Source organism: Terrapene carolina, unplaced genomic scaffold, assembly GCF_002925995.2.
Source record: "Terrapene carolina triunguis isolate 2854851 unplaced genomic scaffold, T_m_triunguis-2.0 Scaffold85, whole genome shotgun sequence".
NCBI classification, from domain to species: Eukaryota; Metazoa; Chordata; order Testudines; family Emydidae; genus Terrapene; species Terrapene triunguis.
Window position 1 is genome coordinate 41,954,884 of NW_020664436.1, and position 25,274 is coordinate 41,980,157.

At 40.1% G+C, this 25,274-nt stretch overlaps 1 protein-coding gene across 1 annotated transcript in view; it reads right to left on the minus strand.

The window, feature by feature from the left end:
* The window catches only part of SASH1 (SAM and SH3 domain containing 1), a 164,636-nt gene that overhangs the window by 122,344 nt on the left and 17,018 nt on the right, over positions 1 to 25,274 (minus strand). The window contains exon 2 of the mRNA XM_026649769.2: positions 11,431 to 11,559. Coding sequence (XP_026505554.1) covers positions 11,431 to 11,559 — 129 coding nt within the window. The remainder of the gene's footprint in view (positions 1 to 11,430; positions 11,560 to 25,274) is intronic.

The window sequence follows — 25,274 nt, forward strand, 5'->3', positions numbered from 1 at the left end:
TTTCAGTGAACAGGACAGAGACCAGGTTCCATTACTGGCTCTGCCACTAATCTTTTTGTTACCTTGGGCAAGTCCCTTCACTTCTCCATTCCTGTATTTCCTTTCTCACCCTTTGTTTTGTCTATTCAAGCATGCCAGATCTTTGGGGGGCAAAGATTGTCCCTTCCTATATATTTGTTCAGTGCTGTAATGAGGCCTTTGCTTGCCCTCGCAACAAATCAGCCAGAAACCCCTTCTGAGTGCAATCACCAGTGCCTTTTATTTTTAGTGTCAGCTCCCACCACCTTCTATTTACAGTCTGCTCCAAACCAGCAACCTGAGGGACAGCTAGCTTCTCCGGCCAGCAGGGATACACAGCCTCTGGCTCTTCCCTTTCTTTCTCTTCCCTTCCTTCCTGCCAGCCTTATATAGCCCCCTGGCTAATGAGGCCCGCAGGTGCTTCTCTTCTAGCAATTTGACGTGGCCTACTCCGCCAGCCCCAATTAATGCTTCTTAATTGGAGCTGGACTAACAGGGGCCTGGCTCAGGACCTCCTGGCCAGCACCCTGTTGTTACAAGTGCCTACTAGAAAGAGGCCCTGATCTCTGACTATGGCCTCTGGGCAGTACAGTAATACAAATAATAAATAAGTAGCTATACCAAAAAGACTTCCCCCTTGAGTCCTCTCAGGTGCTCAGATAGTAGATGGTGGGTGTGGTGAATACTTGGAACAAGAGAGTATTGTTGGGTGATGGTGCTTTTGACAGGTCCAAATATCCATCTTGGCTAATCCCATTTCCCCTTTAAAAAAAGAACATATGAAGAAAGTAAAATAAATCAAAGTGATGCCACATTAATTGGCTTTATATAATTGCTTTCCTGTTTGATTATTCTTTAATTTTATGGTATTTTAAGTTCCTGGGCAGCACCCTGAGCAACTTGGCTCAGGGTGTTTATAATAATAAAAAGAATGATTTTTATGCAGCAAACATTGCCATGTCTCCAGATTCCAGTCTTTCCACAGCCACCAGAACAGATTAAAAAACCATAATGTCACTTTACTGTTCTGTTGCACTGTAGCGGGGACCACAAAACTATCTGTCACGGGACAAGAGAAATCCTCCTCTTTTCTATCGACTGTATCGAAGGGTTCTGTGAATCCACTCCAGGTGCCTTTGGATTCCTCATTCTGCTCCCACACTTCCAGGAGATGAGGCCTTTCCCTTCAACATTCCTCAGCTCCTGTTGTGCTGGAACACTCAAAACAGCTGAAGAATTCTGGCAAACCCTTCAACAGCAGCCTAGAAAAGACAGACTAGCAAAATGGGAGCATGAAGCTCCCAAGAACACACACACACACACACACACGCCTCGCAGCTCACACACGCGTCCTTCTCCCCATCCCCTCTTTTTCCTTCCCCTTTGAACAGACTAGAGCTCAGTGAGGATGGTAGTGAGCTCATAGAAACCCAAAGAATCTGTAGTAATACTTTGTCTTAAGCAACAAATGAATAACATTCTGATAAGCAAACGTATTTCATTCAAGTCACTTGCACAATATTTCTCATCTTCAAAACCATTGAACATGTGATTCATATTCTATTACTACACCATGTGATTCTAAAACAATAGTGGCTTCCCAGGATTCCTTTGATATTGGTCCAATATGAAGGGAAGATTGTAGTGTTAATGCAGATAGTGGTATTTCTTCTCTTTATTCATTTAAAATTATTTTAAAGAATGTACACAGCAAGCTTTGGTTTTAAACTGGGGTAACCACAAACAAGCCATCTATAGTGGCTTGTATGTCAAGAATGACTAGAGAATTAAATGTACACACTACCACCTGCCACTCAAAAGTCATAACCAAACTGATCCACTGACAAACACTGAATGTAGCTCAGCTGTCCTGTCTCTCCAACTCTGGCAGACAACTGTCATCGCAGAACCATAGTAACTTCACAGAGTAAATTTCTAAGTCCATCCCCATCGTCAGTGCAGGTAATTCCCTACAGTTATTCTGAAACGCTAATGTAGTCATACTCCAAATTCTATTCCTAGCTCTGATTCACTGGCCTTGGACAAGATAATTAATTCTTGTAGCCAAATTCTATTCTTCGTTACACTGGTTTAAATCCAGACTAACTCCATTGTTTGTAACCTAGTTGCTCTGAATTTAAAATTGTGTAACTATTGTGTTACAGTGTTGAAAACCGTGGCTACACTGGGGAGATTTCCACGGATACAGCTTCACCAGTAGTTGAAATCCAAGAGCAGATGAGGCCTTAAATTTACGCATCTGTTAACACACACACACACACACACACACACACACACACACACACACACACCAGGGACAATGGCACTTAAGTTACCAGCCCTAAAGGGTGTGATGAAAGTTAATTAATGTTTGTAAAGTGCTTTGAAGATAGAAAATGCTGTACAAAGATTAAATAAAAATATTTTGATAGATTTCTTGTAGGCTAGCAACTGAATGCTCTAATTACTTGGCCTTCAGTCATTCTGGTATGGTTGATAATATGAAACATATGAACTTAATAAGGTGGACTTCCAATGCTCAAATTCTTTTCTGCCCCTCACTTACATGACTTTGCAGCGGCTCTCACATGCCGTACAGCTTTAAGCTAGCTTTTCTCTCAAGGGCTGCTGTGAAGCAGGACTGTATCAGCTCAGATATTATGGTGAAGGGGGAGACACATGAGCACATACACAAGCAGAGACAGACAGACAGACAGCTGACTGAAAGTTTTATCACTCAGAAAAAAGTTCTTCCACTTATTGTTTTCTTATCGCCTTAGTTTGTCTTGGACAAAGGTTCTCTAATTTGATTATTCTTCTCTTTGATTTCTTGTTCCTGCTTTATCTAATTCTTTGGCTTATCTTCCCATATAGACCTAAACCAACTGATTACAGTTGCTATCTCTTCGAGGAATTCTGCAACAACAGGTAGCAGACAGGTTTAAAGTGATTATTATTAAGCGTTTTTAATGGGGGTCTCTCACATTCCAAGTGTTGCTGCTGCGAGATTTACCATTAGGAAAGAATTTATTCTAAATTAGCTTCTAATCCCCATCCATCTGGTCTGTCATGACCAGCAATACCGGAAGTTCTATCAATTAATCCTTTTGCTAAAGTGATGAAATTCAATCCTTTTGCAAAGTATTGCCAGTTCATATTGACATATATGTATATAATATATAATGTCATTACTTCCATAACCCAATTTACTTTAATAACCAGAAATTAAGAGGTAGGTAACTACCGGCCATAGTAATCTCACATTGCTTTGCTTCCTTATGTATAATGCAAAACCTATTATAGTATAAATAATAGGGAAGCAGGGGTCTTAGCTGATATTCATTCATTTTATTATCTTGGGGAACTCAGCGATTGCATGACGACTCTGGTTACTGATCAATCTCTCCAAACTAACTTCTATCTCCCTCAAATCACAAACTACCTTGTTTGATATGGAACTTTCTGTGCACGCTTCAGGCGACATTGCCAAAAATAGAGGAGTTACACAATGCTGATAAAAGATCAAAGATCAAGAGATCAAAGAAGTGTAACTGTGCAACATCAGAACCTATATCTCAAAGAAGAGAAGGGACAGAGGCAAAAAAGAAACCAATCCCCTTGAGTTCACAGATGGAAGTCTTTCTCCCTCTGTGCAGCTTTATTGGGGGGACAAATCTGCTGGAGGGGGGAGGGGGAGGACACTCCAGAACATATCCAGATGTTCACAACTATTCACAATGTGGTTCTAATTTGCTTCAGAACACACTCTCGATTAGGATCCATACATTTCTTGGGTGACCCACAAGGCTGATACTGGTGCTACAGCTACAGATTTTGAATACCGGAGTGAGTCCTGGACATTTATCTCAAACATCATCTTTATTATTCCTCAAGGATCAGAGGCTCTGCTCATTTATTCAAAAGCTTAGAAAAAACAGAAGCAAGTGCAGGGCTGGGCTGACTTTTTGAATCTCTATTGTAGGTCAGATTCAGCATATGTGGATACACTGACTGAAGTCTTTGAGCAACAATTCCTGGGGTGAAACATGGAGTCTGCTTGCAGAGTTGTATTTAACTTTAAAAAAAGACACATTGTTACAAAAGAAGGGAAAAGCATGGATGTGCTGGCGAGGGATTACATTTTCCTAGGAGATTCCATTCTTTGTTTTAGCACCTCCTTCATAGACCAGATTCTGATACCCTTCCTCTAGTCTAGCAGCACTCTGTTCAACTAGGATATCAGACTTTGGCCCAAACTGAATACAAAACCACTAAGAAATCTCAGACACTGAACCATCAAATGTAAATTTTAAGTAAATACTGGCTGCCATTTTATTAGACCCTACTCCTCCATGTAGCCACTTTATAAATACAACCCCTGTATCTAGCAAGTCATCAGTACTAACCCATCTTTTCCTGCAGCTGGGACCACCTACTCACAAGTGGTAGTTGTCTGAAAAACATTGGTACATTGCACAGTGTTCCGAGATGCTGATGAATAACTCCACAGCATTCTGGAAGCTCTCTCCCTCCCTCTCTCTCTGGCGCCTGCTTACACTTGCTATCTTTCTCAGATTAGTGTCAATCGGATTGGCATTTTGGAATTCTTCTAATCATATGCAAATGAGAAATAAACACAGCTGCATACCACAAAAAGTGTGTTTGTTTTAGGTTTGGATGGTTATTTTAAAGAGATCTTCCCGTCTGCTTGTTTATTTTGTATTTATTTTGTTGTTGTTTTTTGTTTTTACAAAAGTGGCTTTATCCCCTGTAATGAAATTTACCTACCATTTTCACATTGGGTAACATGATTGCTTCCTTTTGGGGAGGGGGGGGGGGGGGGGGGGGTTATCTTCTACATTGAGAGAGGAAAAAACCACAGAAGGAATTGAAGTCACTCAACCAAAGTTTTTTCTCTATCAAGTCCTCAGGTTCTGATTAGATTAGATCACAGAGTTAATAAAAATCCAGTTTGCCAGTGCCAGCAGATACACAGCTTTTCTAGGACCAAATAGCACAGTGAGAACAAATTCAATTCATTTTGGTTCAAAGTAAAAGTCCTCCTGAATTTAAAAAAACAAGAAAATCACTACAGCTGGTCCTATAAGACTGAAACTAGAAGACAAACAGGCCTACATATCTGGAGGGATTCTATTACCATAATTACTAAATAATATCTGATAAATGTGAGCTACCTATTTTATACCACATATTAAACAAAACCAGGGGGTGAAGAGACTTGAGTAAAGTGGAGTTAAGACTGTAAGTATCTACCAGTCACTAAAGAGAACCATCCCTTTTGAAAATGTGGGGTTGTCAAAAAAAATGCAAATACTAGAAAGCCTGCAAATGCCAAACTGAGGTTACACTTAAAACACACACACTTACATATATAAATGTATGTAAATGTGCAGTTGGGGTCCCCAAAATAACCATTACTCCACATCTGCCAACTTTCCAGCCTGTACAGCCATCTCATTTTGCCTGTAAAATAGACATGTTTTGCTGAAGGGGGTTTAATAGGATTCTGAGGTAGAATTTATCAGGTTTCCCCACCCTGCATTAGCTCAGCTCCAGCAGAGGTAGAAATGGTGGTGCTAGCATAGAGAAAGTGCAGGTGTTTTTACCACCCTTTTATCTTAGGCTCTGATTCAGCATGATACTTAAATACAAGGCTTGCTTTATTCCCATGCTTATAGTCAGGCAAATGCTTAATGTTGAATCAGGGCCCAACAGCAGTCAGATGACAATGCTAAAAATGCTTGGCTCCCTGTCTCTACTACAGCTTCCATTGTTCCTCCTACTGGTGAAGAAAAATGCTCATGAATTTTACTAGTGTAGATAAAGCCTAAGAAGTTGTGTGCCTGAGGCTGCCAATATATTAAATCCACATTACATCCATCATATACAGGCACAAACCATTTTTAACTACTATAGAGAAGAGAAAGTCTTTAGAAGTTTAGGTGTTCCACTACTTCTGCTTCGTGCGTGTGTGTCTGACTAATGAGGCTTGTAAACTCTCCACAATTATGAAGGTTTTATCTGTGTGTTCTATACAGAGTTAGTCTTCTGTTCTCTACATTTTTTTTAAACAAACCCAAATGTTGTTTATATTTTGTGGAGCCCAGTTCAGGCAACAAGACAAAACAAAATAGTGAATCCTGTTCCAGTGAGACAGAGGCATCCCAACAGTACTAACCAAAGCAAAAACATAAAAACCACATGAAGATAATACTGAATTTGTAGAGCAGAGATGACCAGTTTTGTGGTAGGAAACAACTATCAACTTTAGGAGACACTGAATTTAATACACCTCTTCCTCGATATAATGCTGTCCTTGGGAGCCAAAAAAAATCTTACCGTGTTATAGGTGAAACCGCGTTATAATCGAACTTGCTTTCATCCACCGGAGCACGCAGCCCCACCCCCCCCGGAGCACCGCTTTACCGCTTTATATCCGAATTTGTTTTATATCGGGTCGCGTTATATCGGGGTAGCGGTGTATATGTGAACAGCAGAAAGAAACAGAACTGGGAATAATGCAGGTAGGCACTTTAACACACACAGTTCCCTCAACAAACATGGCTATTCTAATCTGGGTCTCTCTTGTGCAAAGACTAGCTCAATTAACCTCATCAACAATCGGTATGGTAGTTCTATGATATGGCCAAACATTCACTAGAGAGTGGATGATCTCATTTCCCATGTGATCTAAATCCATCTCTCCAGAGGTGAAAGGCTAATGAATTGTCCTATTTGTGCCATCTTCCCCCACTTTTCCTTGCTGCACACAGAATTTGTGAACAAATAATTGGTTGCCCAGCACCTTTCAGAACTATGCACATAGTCACAGTGGCATACAAAGATTACATACCCTAAAAAGTGTGCTGGTGGTGAGAAAAGATTTTGGTTTTGTTTGGTGTTCATTTGTATTTTCTGACATTATACGTACACGTGTGTGTGTGTGTTGTGTATGTATGTATAAATACTCACACTTTAAGAACATAAGGGATTAGGAGGGTGGATTTACAATGTATATATTAAAAGATACTGGATGGTCTCTTCTTTCCATATGAAAACATTTATAAGACATTATTAAAAAGGAAAAACAAAAGTGGCATATTTGTGTTCCTTATTTATTGCTTCTCAGTGACATCCATCTTTAATTTGAGCAGTTTATAAATCCAAACATTTTTATCATTTGCCAGTGAAATAAGCACAAACTCAATCTATCTGAATCTCAAGCTGTATTTTCTTTGCCTTACGGATCATCAGCCACAATAGAAATCCTGGAATCAGAACTTAGCTGGTGATTGTCAGTGATGGATGAGACAACACAATGCAGTATGCTCTTTCACAGCTATATCATTTCTGCGGTGCCCTGTTAACAGCACTACAAACTTGTTTATGTCAGGAAACTGAGCGGATACATCTCCAAAAGACTCACAGGAAGCAGATATGAGCAGTAACAAGGTGCCACTTTCACAGAGTCACTTTTCTGGCCACAACTTCATTTTAACAGATGTCCAGTTGAATATTACCAGTGATCCATCCCTTTTAGGCTTGAAAAGCCACTATCTATTCTGACTGCAGTTTTCCCCAGCCAAGAAAACACATGGTGTGCAGGAACAGGCCAAATGTTTGCAAATGTGGGTAACTCCCTTGCTGTTCACAAACACTAATGCCCCCAAAACCAGCATATTCACCATTATAAAAACAAAGGCAAAAATCCAAATGAAAAATACAGTTATTGTGTTTACGGACCAACTAAAAAGCCTTGATAACATTACAGTTTGGAACCATAATCCTTGTTTATAGAACACTGCTTTCCATCCATCTGCAGCCCCTGCTCCATTGATGCAAGATATCCTGTTCTCCAGAACAATTTCGCTGAGTGCTTTTTGTTTCAACCTGGAGCAGGACATCCAGACCAAAATGGACATGGTCTGATAGGCATGGTTGTAGAGCTGATTACAGAGCAAAATTGAGAACTAAGATATCAAAACTTTCTCCCCAGAAAATTAAAACTCTCAGTATATAGGGTAGCACCAGTAAAGAGTCCATCCTTTTGGATTTCTTCCCTTCAATGACTGGACTTCAAAGGACAATGACTTTCATCATTGGGAGGAGGGATAGCTCAGTGGTTTGAGCATTGGCCTGCTAAACCCAGGGTTGTGAGCTCAATCCTTGAGGGGGGCACTTCGGGATCGGGGGCAAAATCAGTACTTGGTCCTTGCTAGTGAAGGCAAGGGGCTGGACTTGATGACCTTTCAGGGTCCCTTCCAGTTCTATGAGATAGGTATATCTCCATATATCTGAACAAGTCACTAAGATCTATATATAACTAAAAAAACTGTGCCAATCACTGCCATCTTCATTTACCTGTATGTTAGATCTCCATCCTCACCCTTTGTCTTTTAGATGCAAGATCACTGCGACAGATTATCTGCATTTACAAAACACCCAGCACAGTGAGGTCCCAGTCCTTATAGGAGCCTTTGGGTGCTTCTGGAACATACATTAACAACAACTTACATTAAGCTTGGCCTACACAGGTTATGACATGTGCAACCCCCTACTTAATAATAATACCTTTTGTAGTACAGAGGCAGGCTAAAACAGCCCTAAAAGAAAATTCAACAGCAAGTTGAGGTTAAAATCTGAGACAAAAATGAATGGGACAATATTTCTCCTATTTTCTGGGTGCTCCTCAAGCCACTGTCACCTGCTCTTCAATTTAAATCAACTCCCAGTTAAAGCAGAGTTGTAGATTAATCTATTAAATCAACAATGTATTACTGACGACAGGTCCACCACCTGCTCCTCATGTACCTTCCAAGTAAAGTTTGCAATAACAAAATTTTTGCTGCTGTCAGCACTGCTGGGATAACATAGCACATAATATGTGGAAGAGTGCATTATCAACAGAATGGCTAGCTGATGTCCCCAAAACTTTCTCATTGTACTGAGAATGGATGTAACAACATTAATTTGATTTTCAACCACAAGGCTCTCTCTACATAGCTTGTAGAGCTGGCAGTTCAAAAAAAATTATCTTTTTGATTTATAAACTGAGCACATTTGATGCAGAAGCCACTGAAAAATATACCCCAAGATGCCATTTTCACACAGCCACTTTTCAGACTAACTTCCCTTTGAAAGCAGTAGCCGGTGAAATCACTCACAGATCTGACTTGCATTAGCTCATATCTTTTTAACCCACCACGAAGTTCTGCATCTTTGATGTGAGCTAATTAAGCTCGTATGGCTTTCCCCAGACTGCTTTCTGGAGCTCTGGAATGAAGAGAGCCAAATTAGGCCCATCTGTCTAAATGGAAGGGAGTTCTCTCCAGTTGTAACGCATGCTTCGTTACCCAGCACAGAAGCTGCCTTCCAAAATTCCTGAGCGCCAGGAAGGAGATTTTATAACTGCCAAAGCTTATCTGGAATAGTCACTGTATGCAGTTTGGAAGACAGCATGGGTATCTCGGGATTAGATTGAACCACTAAACTGTTCCAGTCACTTATTCATGCAGAAGGCTCAGCTGTCCGCACACTGTGGAATGTTCCATACGGAGCCCCCTGCAATAGAGTTGCATGCAAATCTTAAACATTCAAAACTATAGCATGAAAGCTTTTTCTTCACAGTGTTTAATTTGTTACACCATGGTAATCCTGCTAAAAATGAAATATTGTTTCCATTTAAAAAAATAAATGGAGAGGGATTAACTAACTTCAATTGAGCACAGGAGATTATTTTCTTACGGCCTGATTCTGAAGCTCTTCCATTTGCACAACTCCCACTGAAGTCAATGAGAGTTTTTTTATGTGGCAGGGCTGCTGGACTCAAAGAAAGAAAGCAGCCATGTGGTCCATCTCATAAACCACAACTGCTGCAGCAATAGAAAGTCACTAATTGCTCCCAGAGTCACTTGGCTGTCTATGCTATGGATCAGGTGGGGGGGGGGGCGAGTAAGGGAAAGATGGGAGTATTCTGCTTCTCTGTGATATTAAGACAGTAAATACATGAATCCAAAAGTCTACAAACCAAATTCAGGAGGCTCACAAGCTCCTCTGCATGTTAGACCTTTCACAATATTGGACGTATCTGAAGGGGTGAATGGAGGAGGAGGAGTGCTTGCAGTGAAAGTACAGGAGTGAGAGTCAAGTGATCTGAGTCTATTCTTGGCTTTGCCACAGGCTTGTGAATCAATAGGAAAGTCATCCGTGCCTCAGTTTACCTGTATAAACTAGGGATGCTCCATCTCATAGTTTTGTCTGAAAGGCCCTTTGAGATCTCTGGGTAGATGGCACTAGAGAGGTGTAAAGTATTAATGTGACAGCATATACTCCTATGTCTTTGATATGTACTATAACATGTCACAGCTCTTATGAACTAACAGTGATTGACTTCACTGTTCATGGTATGTAAGCTCTGTGTCTTTGCTAACTACTTTGGTTTATTGGTTCCTACATTTAGTACTCAAACATTATCATCATGACAAAATTAAAAAAGCCAAGGTCCAAGTTTAAGAAATATTACTGAAGTAATCCCAGCATTCTGTGAAATTTTAAGACCTGAATATGTTTCTATACATTACAAGGATTCTTACTGATACTCTGAAAACCAATAAAAAAAAATTTATGATGAAAAAAGTATTGTAAGTAATAATATTTAGTGTACATTCTACACAGATATTTGTTCAGCAATCAGGCTAAATAATGTAAACAAAAGCAAGGAGGAAACAATTAGCAATTGCCAAACAATGAAAGAATCTCACTTAAGATTTTAGAACGGGCTCTTTTGAGAAAAAGATTTTCTTTACCGAAAAAAAAAAAAAAGGACTGACAACTGTGGTCCATGCCTACATCCATTTCAGCTACTGTGGAACTATATGCTTCTGAGGAGGCAGACTAACTTCTCTGGGACCCTAGTGTATCCTAATGCAGGATCAGTATCTGTGTACAGACTGCTTCAGTTTGGGAGACCTGAATAAAAGACAACATTTTACAGTTGTGAGAAGCTATGTTTTAAAATTATATAATATGAGGTTTAGGAACAAAGGTGTATTTCCTAATAACCATATTGGAAACATCCTTGAGCAAAGAACTAACTAATTTCTCTCATATTAAAGCAAGCATTTTCTTCCATCTCAGTCAACTTCTGTAAGGAACTTTGTGTAAGCAAAAAGATACAATAAGCTAACGCAATCTGCAACCTAATGAATCATATCAATAGACCAACCTCAGTATTTCCCACAAAAATAATTAAGACCATCAGCTTGGAAGTGTTATTCTGTGGGCACACATGTGCGCTCTCAGCCCTATTTCCCTGAGCTAGAATGCTGAGTATTCCATCCATAGTGTATGCAAGAAAGGCCTGAGATGGAAAGATGTAGCTACTCCACTTACCATATCAAGGTCTTGAGAAACCCTCCGTTTGCGCAGCTCCTCCATCCTCTCACACACATCAGTAAAACAGGTGTTATAGTAATCTGCATACTGCTGTGCCAGGTCATCGATGTTACCCAGTGACCCGTCCTAGGGAGAAGAGACAATGAAATAAAACAAAAGCTTAATCAAAGTTAAAAAACCTCAGATTTTAAAAGTAACCACGGTGATTACACATGAAATGGAATTATCAGGCCATCTTATTAATGTAAAATTTACTGAAATTGTCATTGCCCAGGGCTGTGGCTTGTTTCTTTAGAGTCAGGGCCGGCGCAACCCATTAGGTGACCTAGGCGGTCGCCTAGGGTGCTACAATTTGGGGGGCGGCGACCGCGGCGGTATTTTGGCAGTGGGACCTTCTGCCGCCTCTGTGGGGGGCAGCATTTCAGGGCGGGACCTTCCGCTGCCTAGGGCGGCAGAAAAGCTGGTGGTGCTCCTGTTTAGAGTGAGTGTTTTCTATTATATTACTGATGTAGAACTGACGAAAGCGGACGTCATGGCAGCTAAGGGGCATACCTCTGGCATCACATTCATGCCTGAAGCCCCCTTTCATGGATTCCCAATCCCCTTTGTTGGAATATCCCATATCCAGCAGGGATTTCCTTACAGTTCCTCTTCTGGGCAATGGGGGTTGCTGCACCTTCTCTGAAGGCCACTCCTGCTCCCCCTGCAGGGTGGCAACCAGAAGAGCAGCTGATGAGCACAGGGAGCAGGTGCTCACTTACTGTGAGGAGGGGGCCATGCAAGTGTCTAGGTACATACAGAAGACAGCAACATATGGCAGGGAAATAATGAAGCCCAAGAAACTACCCCCAGTCTGTTCCTTGCTGCACCAGGCACTCCAACACACATCCAAGCTCACTGGGTGTCCTAGGCACCCAGCCACACATCCCACCACCAGCCTTCAGCCCAACCCAGCTGTCCCAATTGAGAACATTTCCTTCACTGCATATACCATTATTTGTGGGGAGTGGCTCTGTTGTCTCTGACAACAGTAAACACTTCTTCAAACATCATACTCTTCACTTACAAGCACAATGAGCAGGACTGCAAATTGTCCCAGTAGAACCATCAAGTTTCTGCCACCCATAAGGACACTACTAGTTGACCATTGTATCAGAATTTATGTATGAGAAAGGGACAAAGAGCACAGCCAACACGACCCATTCTCCTTAAAACATTTTTTAACTTCTGCTATGAAAATCAATAAAGCTGGAAATACCAATCTAGTGTTAATCCACAAGAGATTTCAGAGAGGAGTCCTGCTGCCTCGCTCTGACACAATTTCATCAATACTGCATCTCTAGGGTGAGATGAAATTAAAATTCTAAATTATCAGAGATTGGAGTTTTTCATAGCCACAAAGCATCAGTTTATTATAAAAATGATAATTGCTTTTCTTTATGGTGTGAAAAACATATTTGGAAAATATGAAAGACTGGAAAAAAACAGCAAAGTTCCTCTCAGGGGAAAAAACAGAAGGAAGAACTATGTTTTATGTGATACTAAAATACGGGGTCTAATATTGTGTGGGAGGTGAATTTGTTAAGAGTACAGAGAATTTTCTGGTGTCTTAATTGATGAGCATAAGAATTCAGGTTGAAAATCTAGAGTCAATAATATTAATACATACACCTAACATTAATATAAGTTGTTTTACAGAAAGTGGATCTAAAATTTCTTTACCAAAGTAAGAGTATTACTCTGAGTTGTGAAGGGCAAAATTTGCAATTAAATCAGGTGCCCTAATCGATATTTAAGCAACTAATACCAGCCCAATATTCAGAGATGCTGATTTGGGTGCCTAACTTTAGCCATCCAACTTTGCTCAAAGTCACAAAGAGAAGCCAGTATCAGAAGTAGAAACAGAATATAGGTCTCTTGATTCCTAAATGCCCTATCCACTGGCCAAGATTGCCATTCCAATGACAACTGTCATTCCAACGGGACGGGTTAGCAAGGTTCCAATAGGTTAGTTATTTGCCCATTAAAGCCAATATGGAATATTAATATATGCCTTTAAAAACAAACAATGTAGAGGTTTGGAACTAGGCTGCATTGTTGAAATGAAATATAGAACCCATTTCAAACCCATTACAAACATGTTTGTATCATGAATGTAAAGGGGAGGGAAACCAAGCAGTTGTTCTGTAGCAATGAACATAAAACTGACATAGAACAAATACAGTATGCTACATGCATTGGTTTATAAGCTAGGATAGGTGTAATTTTATTTCTGTTTTTGTACTATAGTAACATGTATTATTGCACAGATCCTTACAAATGGAACATATGATTTTGTATTTTGTGCATATTCTTTGTGCAATGCAGGAGGAGCAGAAGAGAATACTTTTCATGTTCTGAATTGATTGACTGTAAATCTGTTTTTATTATCTCAATGTAATTTTGCTGTCTCAGTTCTATTAAAGTGTCTCCATTGCACTTTCCATACTTCTTCTAAAATGTTTATTATTTAGGTAAAAATGTCTATATAGTTCTTAAATATTTGTACTGTGACTTTTATATATTTTAAAAACGTTTGTTTCTTGAATGTTTGGATAAAAAAACGAACCAAAAAACAATCTTTTAAAATAATTATATATAAAAGTAGCAATGCGGATGTTTAAATAACAGAGAAAGCAAGATTATAGCAAGAAGGCCTATATTCATGAGCCACATCTTGCTATAACCACAGAAATTTGAAGACCTGTTTAGCTGTCCAGTCCATCTTCTTGCCCAAGAAGAAAAGGCAGGACCTTATATTTTGAGATCAGATTATCCAGGTGGTCAATGAACACAGTCTAATTTCACTCCAAGTGAAAAAATATCATACCTAGGATTCTAAAACACAGGATCTACTTACACTAGTACTTTTCCACATGCTAAACTCCGAAGTTTCCCTGAAAGTTTTGTAATTTTCATGTTACAAAAAACTCAAAGTAGTGTACACATCCAACAAAATCTCCTTTATGCCACTTGTTGAAGCAGTCACATCAGCACTTGGAATAACTCTGTATAACTCCCATCCACCATACTCCTCAACCTGCCAAGGCCCAAACATGAGACTTTTTGCGATAAAAAGACAAAAATTATTCATGCAGGAAAACTTAAATGCTGAGAGATTCATTCCCTTAGCATCAGTAACTTTCTACAACCTTAGTTTCATGATGCTTTATTTCTGGTGAATAATTTTCAACAACAGAAGTAAGGGGACACCACATTTGTATGGAATATAGGTAACTTTGTGATTAAAATGAGGTAGGCATGAGAGGATGCCAGCCATACCCATCCTCTTCTGGAGCAGCAGCCATGCTGACTGGCTAGCAGTTAGACTGCACAGGCATGCATTGGAAGGTTTTTCTTCCATTTGTTTCATACAGTCAATCACTCTGGAACAAGTTGTATGAGAAAATTCTAGCCTCCACCTGTGCTGCAAGCTCAATACACGTGCTTGTGTAACCAGATATTCCTTTCAGCATTGTCAGATCCCTGATTGATTCTACTAGTGTGATCCCAGGCACACAAACACAAAGAGCCACCCTTTGTAGGTTCAGGCATGCAATTATGGTTGCTAGTTCCACACTGCAGGGGAGTAAATGGAAACCTAACAGAACCACAGGCAAAACAGATTTGCCTGTTTAATTGTCACATGCATGTTGCATTCTTGCTGATAGTTTGCGCCAGTTTCAAATGGGGAAAGGGCAATTTGAAAGCTGATTTTTTCTGTGGAAGGATTAACACATTTATCAGCTCCGAGTGTTACAGGTAAACTCTAGCCTGGAGTTTCTTGCCTTGTACAACTGGTTTCTATTCATTTCCTGGTGTGCTTGGAGTACCTAAGAGTTGAGGGGCAAGTTGAAAACAATTATCGCAGATGAGCAAGGAGGGAGAATTACTTTGTAAAACTAAAATTTACACTATCATGTTTTTCTCTAATCAGAATCTTAGATCTATCCAAACTATGTGTATTTAACAGACACAAAGTAGAGAAGTGATTTTTTTTTAAATCAGTGAATATGAAATTGCCAAATGTATTCTAAATCCAAATTTAATACTTGAAATTTTGCTTAGCTATAAAAAGGAATATGGCTTTAACGCAAGCTAAATTACAATTAGACAAGCAATATGGAACAGACTCACTCTAGAACTCCACCCATACAACTTCCCAGGAGAAGTTCACGCAGTATTACCAGCACAAGATTTTTATTTAGATAACATCAATGTACACTAATGGTCCTGTACAACAGGTGTAATTATTTGTTTGATGACATGCTCCAAGTGTTCATTATACACTTCCTGGAACAGAAGGGAAGAAGAAGCTTTTTTAAAGGAAGCAGGGCAGGTTGTCTTATATTAATAAAGTTGGTTTCAAGCTTGGAGGTCTGTGGCTATGTCTTCACTGAAGAGTTAACTCATCTATCCTTGAGTTAACTCCTCCCAAGTTAGCCTACCAAGGGTGAGAGCAACCACTCTGAGAAATGACACTCAAGCTGCACAGAGTGACTGGATTACTACACAGAGTGACTGCATTAGCAGTGGATGAGTTATGCCAAAGCTCTGATTTAGCACATACTCCAGATGTGCCAGCTAATTTGAGTTAAAAGCAACACCTCATTCGAGTTCAGGTTTGTGTGTGTGGACAGGACTTGGGTTTGAACAACATAGGAGGTATAATGCGAGTTAACTCTGCAATGAAGAAGACAAGCCCTGTGTGAAAGACAGCATGAAGTTAGAAGTGGATGGAGGAAACAAAGCAGGCTCTTAGAAGAGAAGCACTGGTAGATTACAGAGCCTGGGAAAGGTGTTGGAACATTATAGCATTAGAACAACTCCCATTGACTTAACAGACCTGGAGGTTGCGGACTTTTTCAGTAGCATAGGACACCATGGCCAGACATGGGGATAGAGCTCTGCTCATGTAATCTCAAATTCAGACAGATTATACCCTCCAAATTCATGCACTTAAATTCCAGAGTTTCCAGGAACTTGGGAAGGAAGATGTTCATCAAATCATTTTTATCCAACACTGGAGTATTTATTTTATGATTTTTGGGTGGGGGCAGCTGGAGAGTTTCTCTATTGTATAAGAAGAAACACAGCTGTATAAATCAATATAGGCCAAAGACAGCAAACATTTCACACTCAGCAGCTTCCACTCATGTTACAGGTTACACAAATATTGTCAAAATTCTGCAAAGGATTATACATTTGTTTTATGTTGGTTCAAGTTTTCTTCCACGGATGTAAGTTAAATACATACTATTAGCTCTACTGCACACCTTGATCTTTTAAGTGCTATTAAAAATCATGATGAAAATGGAGAGAGAAAATGCCTTTTTCAAAATCATTGTTACTATTGATAGTATCCATTTTAGGCATCACCAAATCATAGGTAGTACTAACCAGAAGATAACCTGTTTGAGCTCCTCTACGTTGCTTGGCTACTCACTACATTATACCCACTAACTTTTCCAACTTAACTATTCCATATAATAATAATTATATGCTTTGCATTTGTATTGACTTCCTTCCAAAGTGCTTTATAAATATTAAAATAAAGACTCACCACTCAGCCTGTCAGATAGGTGACTTCTAGTCACCATTTTCCAGATGAAAAAGCCAAGGAAATTGTCCAAGCCAAGATTTTTTAAAACTCCTACTGTTAACAGCATGATTATACATCACTACATTTAAAGGATATTTAAAACCAAAATTTATTTTTTGTTAAAGCAAGCATGCTGTTTATCCTTTTTATTTTATTCAGCTAGGACAGTGAATCTACTCTGGTCATTTTTATCTTTGATCACAGTTGTTTTCATTTTCTGACTTTTATGTATTTGCACTAGGCTGTCGGTTTCAGTTTCCAACATCTCAGTGGAATGCTTAAAATTAAAAAAAAAAGTCAGAAATAAACAAATCTTGAAAGCATTTTTCATATTAATTTATGTAGCCCTCTTTTCCTTCTACACAAACTTATATTTTGGGCCTGATCTACAGCACTACTAACTGCCTAAATCATTTCTGAAAAGCCACTTTCATTTATTTAGTGGGCACCAAATAGCATGGAGATAGGTAATATTGAAAAAAAAAAGCACATATACTTTACATTTACCATATATTGCAAATGACCTTCATCTTATTACAAATACGTTCTATACTTGAAATATGTAGGTCCTACATTTAAAATACCACAGGTGATTACAACAAAAAGATAGAGCTTTCAAAACGGCATTGTTTAAAATATATAAATTCTCCAGTAGCCCACTGAAATGCACTTCCTTAAATCTCTTGGGCTAAATTACCACCACTAGCATTTTAACAACAAAACAGAACCATGCACCCAATAAACTCCAGCTTTTATGTTCCAAACTTGATAGATAACTGAATCCCTACCACAAAAAATGATTAGCACCAATTTTGCTACTATTGTCATGCAAACTGTCATGTTTCAGCTATATAATCCTATTGCCACATATTCTTCCCAAAGGATGAAATTCATAAGAAGCATGACAACAGATTGATTGATATTTTTCCCAAAAATACTTTGCTCAATTCTCAGGTAAAAAGGTTATAAAATATACTTCATAAACAAATTCTACCTGAGACCATCACTGGTTGTTATGCAAAAGAGTAAATAATCCAATAATCTTAAGGGGCAGAAACTAAAATGAACATTCAATTAATAAAAATATTTCTTGAAAACAGCAGTTGTCCAATATTTCCATTCTATGGTTATCCAGTGTGTACCAATATTTCCATCCTTTGATGCACATGCATAACAGTTTTTGGCAACACACAACTTCAGTGATATACTACCATGGAATTCCCAGTGAATTTGCTGATATGCATGTGAATACCAAAAAGTATCTGCCAGGTTTCATGCTGATGGAGTGACTACAAAGGGATATTGTAATGATTTGACACTTATTATAAAATTAAGATTAATCAGTCACTGAACATCAGTTGGTTTAATATGCTGGCAGCTTCCTTTGTACTTGATTTTTAGCAGCATAAAGAGCAATGTTTTGTGAGATACCTCAGATGATGGGGGAGAAGCAACAGTCACAGAAAGAATATAAATGAATACATGTTACACAACTAGGACCAATAGACTCAGACTCATAGACTTTAAGGTCAGAAGGGACCATTATGGTCATCTAGTCTGACCTCCCGCATGATGCAGGCCACAAAAGCTGACCCACCCACTTTCCCTTAACTCAGCTGTTGAAGTCTCCAGATCGTGATTTAAAGACTTCAAGTCGCAGAGAATCCTCCAGCTTGCGACCCCTGCCCTATGCTGCGGAGGAAGGCGAAAAACCTCCAGGGCCTCTGCCAATCTACCCTGGAGGAAAATTCCTTCCCGACCCCAAATATGGCGATCAGTAGAACCCCGAGCATACAGGCAAGATTCTCCAGCCGGACCCTCATTTATAAGTTATAGCCCAATCCTGAAGAGGGATCTAAGCAGAAGGACCCTTGAATTCAATGGAACCCTAGTAGGGGATAAATTCCACCTGCATAATGACCTTGCAGAATCGGGGTCAGAGGGGAAAAGTGGTAATTTGAGTCTACATTCTGCTATTGTTGTGCTTATTTTTGATCCAATAGTATGAGGGATTTTTATAGATGTGTCTCTGCTTCCACACACATACGCAGGTTGCCACCGGTCCAGCTTTTACCTGGACAGTCTGGTTTTTGGCTTCTGTGTCCAGCACGTAGGGTTGCCAGGTGCCCTGTTTTTAATGGGAAAGTCTGGTTGAAAAGGGGACCTGGCAGTGTCCAGTACTGACACACCAGAAGCCAAGGGCCATGGCCCCCCCACTGTTAAACCACTTTTAACAACTGTAAGGGCAAACGATGGGGCGGAGGGGGGAGGGTATTGGGAGGGAAGAGGTGGCCTGTTAGTGGAGCCTAGGGAGGAAGGAGGGCCACAGTTCAGGCACTGGCAGCCCCCCTCCCACCCTACACACACTTTTAGGGACCTTCCACCGCTCCTGCCAAAAGCCTGCTTACTGCGGGGCGGGGAGTCATTAACCTATGCCAGCCCCTGCTCAATGGGGCCGTCTCTTACCTGCAGGCAGGATCCTTGTCAGACTGCAGCAGCCCCCGTGCCAGCCCCAGAGCAGAGGGAGCCCAGCTAGTTGGGGGAGGGAGGTGGAGACAGTCCAGCAAGGGACAGGGTGGGGGAGAGGAGTGAGCAACCGGGGCGGAGACTTGGGGGAAGAGGCGGAGAAGGGAGGGGCCTAGGGAGTCCAGTTACCAGCAATTAGAAAGGTGGCAACCTTAACACACACCTGCCCGCTTCAGTTGATCTTCTGCATGTCAGGACGGATGTATTGGTTACCATGTGTATGTGTACTTGTCACTTGCTTCTGTGTGAGGTTCATTCCAGTGTATATTTAAGCACGGATTTCAAACAGCCATGCAAGGGTCCTCCCTAGTCTAATAAAGGTGAGAATGATGCTAGTCTTAGTGCTAAGTGAGCACTTAGCAGTGCTTAGCAAGACAGGTGTGCGTTCTGCATCAAGCCCACAGTAGAGTAGGATGGAAAAATCTGCTGAACACTGCTGCTCGTTCTTTTGCTCAAAAAGCGGTCATCTTCATAACCACTCCTGGTGGGGCCACAGCCCAGGCCTGACACAAGAGAAAAGGAATAGGACAGTAACTGGGAAGAGAGACATGCCAGCCCTCCTGTTAAAATAAGAGTATGTGGAAATTGTAGAAAGGAAAGGGAGTTCCTCTTCTGAAATGCTTCACATTCAAGCCCGGGCTAAGGGCCTACTTTGGACCTTCACAGCCTGAGACAAAATATATCCATTTCAGTGCCTGAAACACAGAACTACTGTGTGGAAAGCATGGTAAACATTAGCAGCTTATTTTTGGCATTTAGTTCTCAACAGGGAAGGCTACCAAAAATGCGTGGCATATTAGCCTGCATTTCCCCAATACCTTTGGTTTTGGATACTGTAAGAAGTGTATACATGAAGAGTTGGATTTGGGCCATAGTAAATAGGGCTGTTCCAGAAAATAGTGGTGGAATAAAAACATCTGCATGATTGAAGCTGAAGGGAAAACATATTTGTTCCTGATAGAGTACACTGCAGAAATTATTCAACAGCACTCCTCCTTGTGAAAAATATAACCACAGAGCTCCTTCCCGGGTCAGGGACAACTGAGCTTACCCACTGCATAATAAAACTCAGGGATGTTCAGGCTTTTCTGGGACAACTTTAAACAGCTCACCAATCGCTTTTAAACATTTCCCTTATGAATTCATACACACTTGTTAAACTTGCTTGCTCAGGTCATTTTCTCCCCTTTCTTTTGTCCTTTTTCCTGCCCCATTTCAGCTTGTGCAAGCCTCCCCATGCAACTGGCCAAATATTCTACTGCATTGCAAAAGAGATCAGTAGCTGAATACAGACTCTGTGCATTCATCGGAGAGAGAGCCAATATGCTCCAGTTTCCTGTATAATTTTTTTTTAATCATCAGATTTAAAATAGACAACTTTTCTGAAAATGGAACCATTAATCTGTGTGTATCTCTGTACCCATGACTTTGTATTTGCTTTTGCTATGGTATGTCACATACCTGGTCGTGATATGTATCTGAAAATATTGTAGGGCTGTGTGATAACACTGTTGATCCACTCACCTGCACTCTGCCCAGCAATCCATTTTCACTGGGACTACGATGGACGTCACAAGCCCGAGAACAGCTTCAAAACAGCTGCCATTTAAAAACAAATCCAACAACCGGCTAGAGAAGTGTTTCCTTCTTTCCCCAAGGCTCAGGATGGGCAATATTCCATCCTATACCACAGACATTTTCTCTTATACCTAACAATCTCACAGTTTCAAAGTCTGATTTTCTGAATCTTCACAGTTACTAAGGTGGACAACACAGAAAGAAGAAGAGCTCAGTGTAGCTCAAAAGCATGTCTCTCTCACCAATGGAAGTTGGTCCAATAAAAGATATTCCCTCATTCACCTTGTCTCTCCAAGACAGAAAGGTGCAGCCAGTGGGGACCTAGCACTTGCCCCTCTAGTCCTGGAATGGCCTACAATATTGGACTTTAAAGTCATGACATTTTTATATCGTGAAAATCTATTTTAGGTTATGTTTCGATATTGTCATGACTTCCCCTTGGCTCCTGTACAGTTGGAGTCAGATAACAAAGGACATGACATAACCCCCATTGAGTCACAGGGAGATTTTTCATTAATTTTACTGGCATTGGAATTGGGCCCTTAGACACCTGTCTTTACAGATAGAGGTACAAAGAGTCTCAACAATTTTCCTAAAATAGTTTTTCTGTAACATGTGCCATATATGGAATATGTGATAGTTTAGTTACAAAACAATTCATTTGAGAGGACCTAAATATTTCATTAGGGGCTTTGACACTAGAGTAATGCGGCCATTCTGAACTCATGCTGTTAAAAACTTTATACTGAACCACATTACCATGTATTCTCTTTCCTCGTAGTTTATGATGCCTCATTATATAAATATATTACATATATTATATAAATATATAAAAAAAAGAGTACTTCATGGAGAACGTTGACAATGGGAAGCAAAGTTCCTTATCATCATCATCATCATCTTTCCCCCTCAGTTTTCATTGTAAAGAACATATACCTTCTTTGCCAAGAACATATAAGAAGGCATCTTTGTAGATCCACCCTGAACATATTGTTTGTTTGTTACTTGTAGATGAAAAACATCTTGAAGTGACACTGCTAGGATCTTTCACTCTGCATGCAGCACAATGTAGTGCAGTAATGGAAACCTGATGTTCATCTAGGTCAAAACTGAGTCAGCTGAAAAGTCCTGTCTAAACACACGTGTTCATCCCTAGCCTTTGCTATCAGAATTACCAGAATCATTCATTTTTTCTAACATCCTTAAAAAGTGGGTATTTATCCCAATTATAACCAGCTCTTTCATGTGCCCATGTATCTTAAAAATCATCATCATATGAGAACACCTAAAAGTCAGTCAAATCATCCCACAAAGTCAATCTTGCACCAGTGTTTTGCACGTTCATTTGGAAGGCCACTACCCCAGCCTCTTTCAAATCCCAACTCAAGACTGTTGTCTGCTGTGATGCCTACAAGAAGTCAGCCCATCAATAACAGCTAGTCAAGAACTGCTCATTATATCTAGGTTTTTTTGTTGTTTTTTTTTAAAGAATAAGTTAAGATGGTTTGGAACCCATCAAGCCAAGTATTGCACTCCTCTTCACTCTCCCCTCCTTTTGCTGAAGGCAGTCACCTGAGACATGCCTCAAAATTAAATTGTAAACTCTTGGGGCAGGAATTGCATTTATGTGTTTGCATAGCGTGTAACATTATGGGGCTCCTGTCTTGAACGGAGCCTTTAGACATGCTTCCAATAGAAACAAACAATAACAATACTAATTAAGGATGTACACGCACATAATCTAAAAGTATCCTTGGGACGTCATCTCACTAAATCTTGAAGATGAAAAAGGTTGCTCAAGCCATTTTCTATTGGTGGGTCAGGATCATGAAGCACAATAGGAGCTATGGTGTGGGCTCATTTCTTGAGCCAACGTCTAATGAAGGAGACTTGAGTGAATGCCAAAAGTCTCAAGTAGAGGAAGGAACCAGTACCAATCTCACTGCGTAGACAACATTTACAACAAAGACAAGGTTCACTAAAAACTCACTCTCTTTGTATCAGTTTTTTCATTAGTTACACAGCACTGCAGAATATGATATTCTTATGTGGCGCTAAAGACTCCAACATGCACATGCACCTTCAGGAGTGAAGTAGCAATTACAGCAGAAGAGATTGAAGGAAACAAGAGTAAAGACATGTAAGAATAAATTTATTCTTAGAATTTTTAGAAATTGATGAATTGAAGAAAAACTAAGAAATTTAAGAATAAAACAATAATGAGTGGGCCACCGTATCCCAAAAAACTGACTGGACTTGGAAGCATCCAGCATATGGGATTTAATGGCATATTAAAGCAAAAGCCCAAATTAAAAACATAGCAAAACTTTTGCCATCTTTATAGCCGTGAGTTATTACAAAAGGGTGTAGTCTATCCCCTGGTTTGTCTTTAATACTAAAAATCTGCAAGGGACATTTCCCTAGTCCAGAATCTGGTCATGAAATATAGTAAAACAATGAATTAAGTCAATGAATCAAGCGCCACTGGATGAGTAATAAATAGGATTCCTGCTGTAAGAAATCTAGGGGAGAGTTTCTATTTCAACAAAAACTGGCAGAAAATAGCTGCAAAATAAGGATTCAATTACAAACAGTATTTGGGAGGTATCTCCCAGATATATAGGGTTTGTCTTATTTTGAGAATATGGAGTAATTTTTATTTTTTCCACTAGTTTTATAGTTCAGTTGTCTAACAAATGCCAGGAACCATGGGGCTGAGTTCCCTCAGCAGAATCTGGAGCTAGTCGGTTCAGCCTTCACGCAGCTTAATGATCCTAGCTGCGCAGCGGCAGAAATCGCTTGAGCCACCAGCCAGCCTGATTGGCTCAAAGGAGCCAACAGAAATGTATTTAAGCTCAGCTGAAGGTCACTGTCTGCTCAACGCCTACACCCGCAGCTTCAATAATTGCTCCTGTGCCTGCCTTGTTCCCAGCCATGCTTCTGTCTGGTCCCACTCCAGTTCACACCAGCCCTACTCCCTTGCCCAGTTTGTCCTTGGCTGTAACAGCTGGCTCCGGTTATTGACTCCCGACTCTGGCTCTGACCCTTGGGCTTGATACCTGACTCCAGCTTTGGCCTACGGCTCTCAGCTCTGGGCGCTAATCAATAGGCAAGATTCCTGCTCTAACCACTAGACCAGACTGCCCACGTGCCAGTCTTGACAACAAATAATCTGGCCTTCATAGGCATGCAGTGTCCTGTATGCCGCCAAGTCAATCTACTGGCATTTTAGTGTTCTACTGCTATCCAGGATTTTGCTCTAATCTTGCCATTACTGTATTTTAATGATGAATTACCGTATCAAAATCATGAACAGTAATGTAATTGGCTAAATGAGATTTGTATTAGTAAATCAGATAATCTTTATTTACAGCATCTAATGTCTTGTGGAGTCATCCTAAACTCCTGGCAATAAAACCATTTTAGCACCATGCACCATCACACATTTTATCAATCAGGCTCATAGTTTAAGTGAGAAAGTTTTATATGCACAAAAACAATTATGTATATACATATATCATAAGCATAGTTACACACACACACACACACACACACACACACACACACACACACACACAAGATTGAAACAGTAACTGAGGGTCTAGAAAACTAATTCTCTACCCACTTTGGGGTCCCCAGTTCTCTCAGACCTGTGAAAAAATTACTCAAAATCTTCAAAGGTTTATGAGATCCTAAGAATCCAATACATTGTAAGCTGTTTGGGGCAGAGACTGTCTTTGTTCTGTGTTTGTAAAACACCGAGCACAGGGGTCGGCAACCTTTCAGAAGTGGTGTGCCGAGTCTTCATTTATTCACTGTAATTCAAGGTTTCGCGTGCCAGTAATACATTTTAACATTTTTACAAGGTCTCTTTCTATAAGTCTATAATATATAACTAAACTATTGTTGTATGTAAAGTAAATAAGGTTTTTAAAATGTTTAAGAAGCTTCATTTAAAATTAAATTAAAATACAAAGACCCCTGGACCGGTGGCCAGGACCCGGGCAGTGTGAGTGCCACTGAAAATCAGCTCGCGTGCCGCCTTCGGCACACGTGCCATAGGTTGCCTACCCCTGACCTAGCACAATGGGGTCCT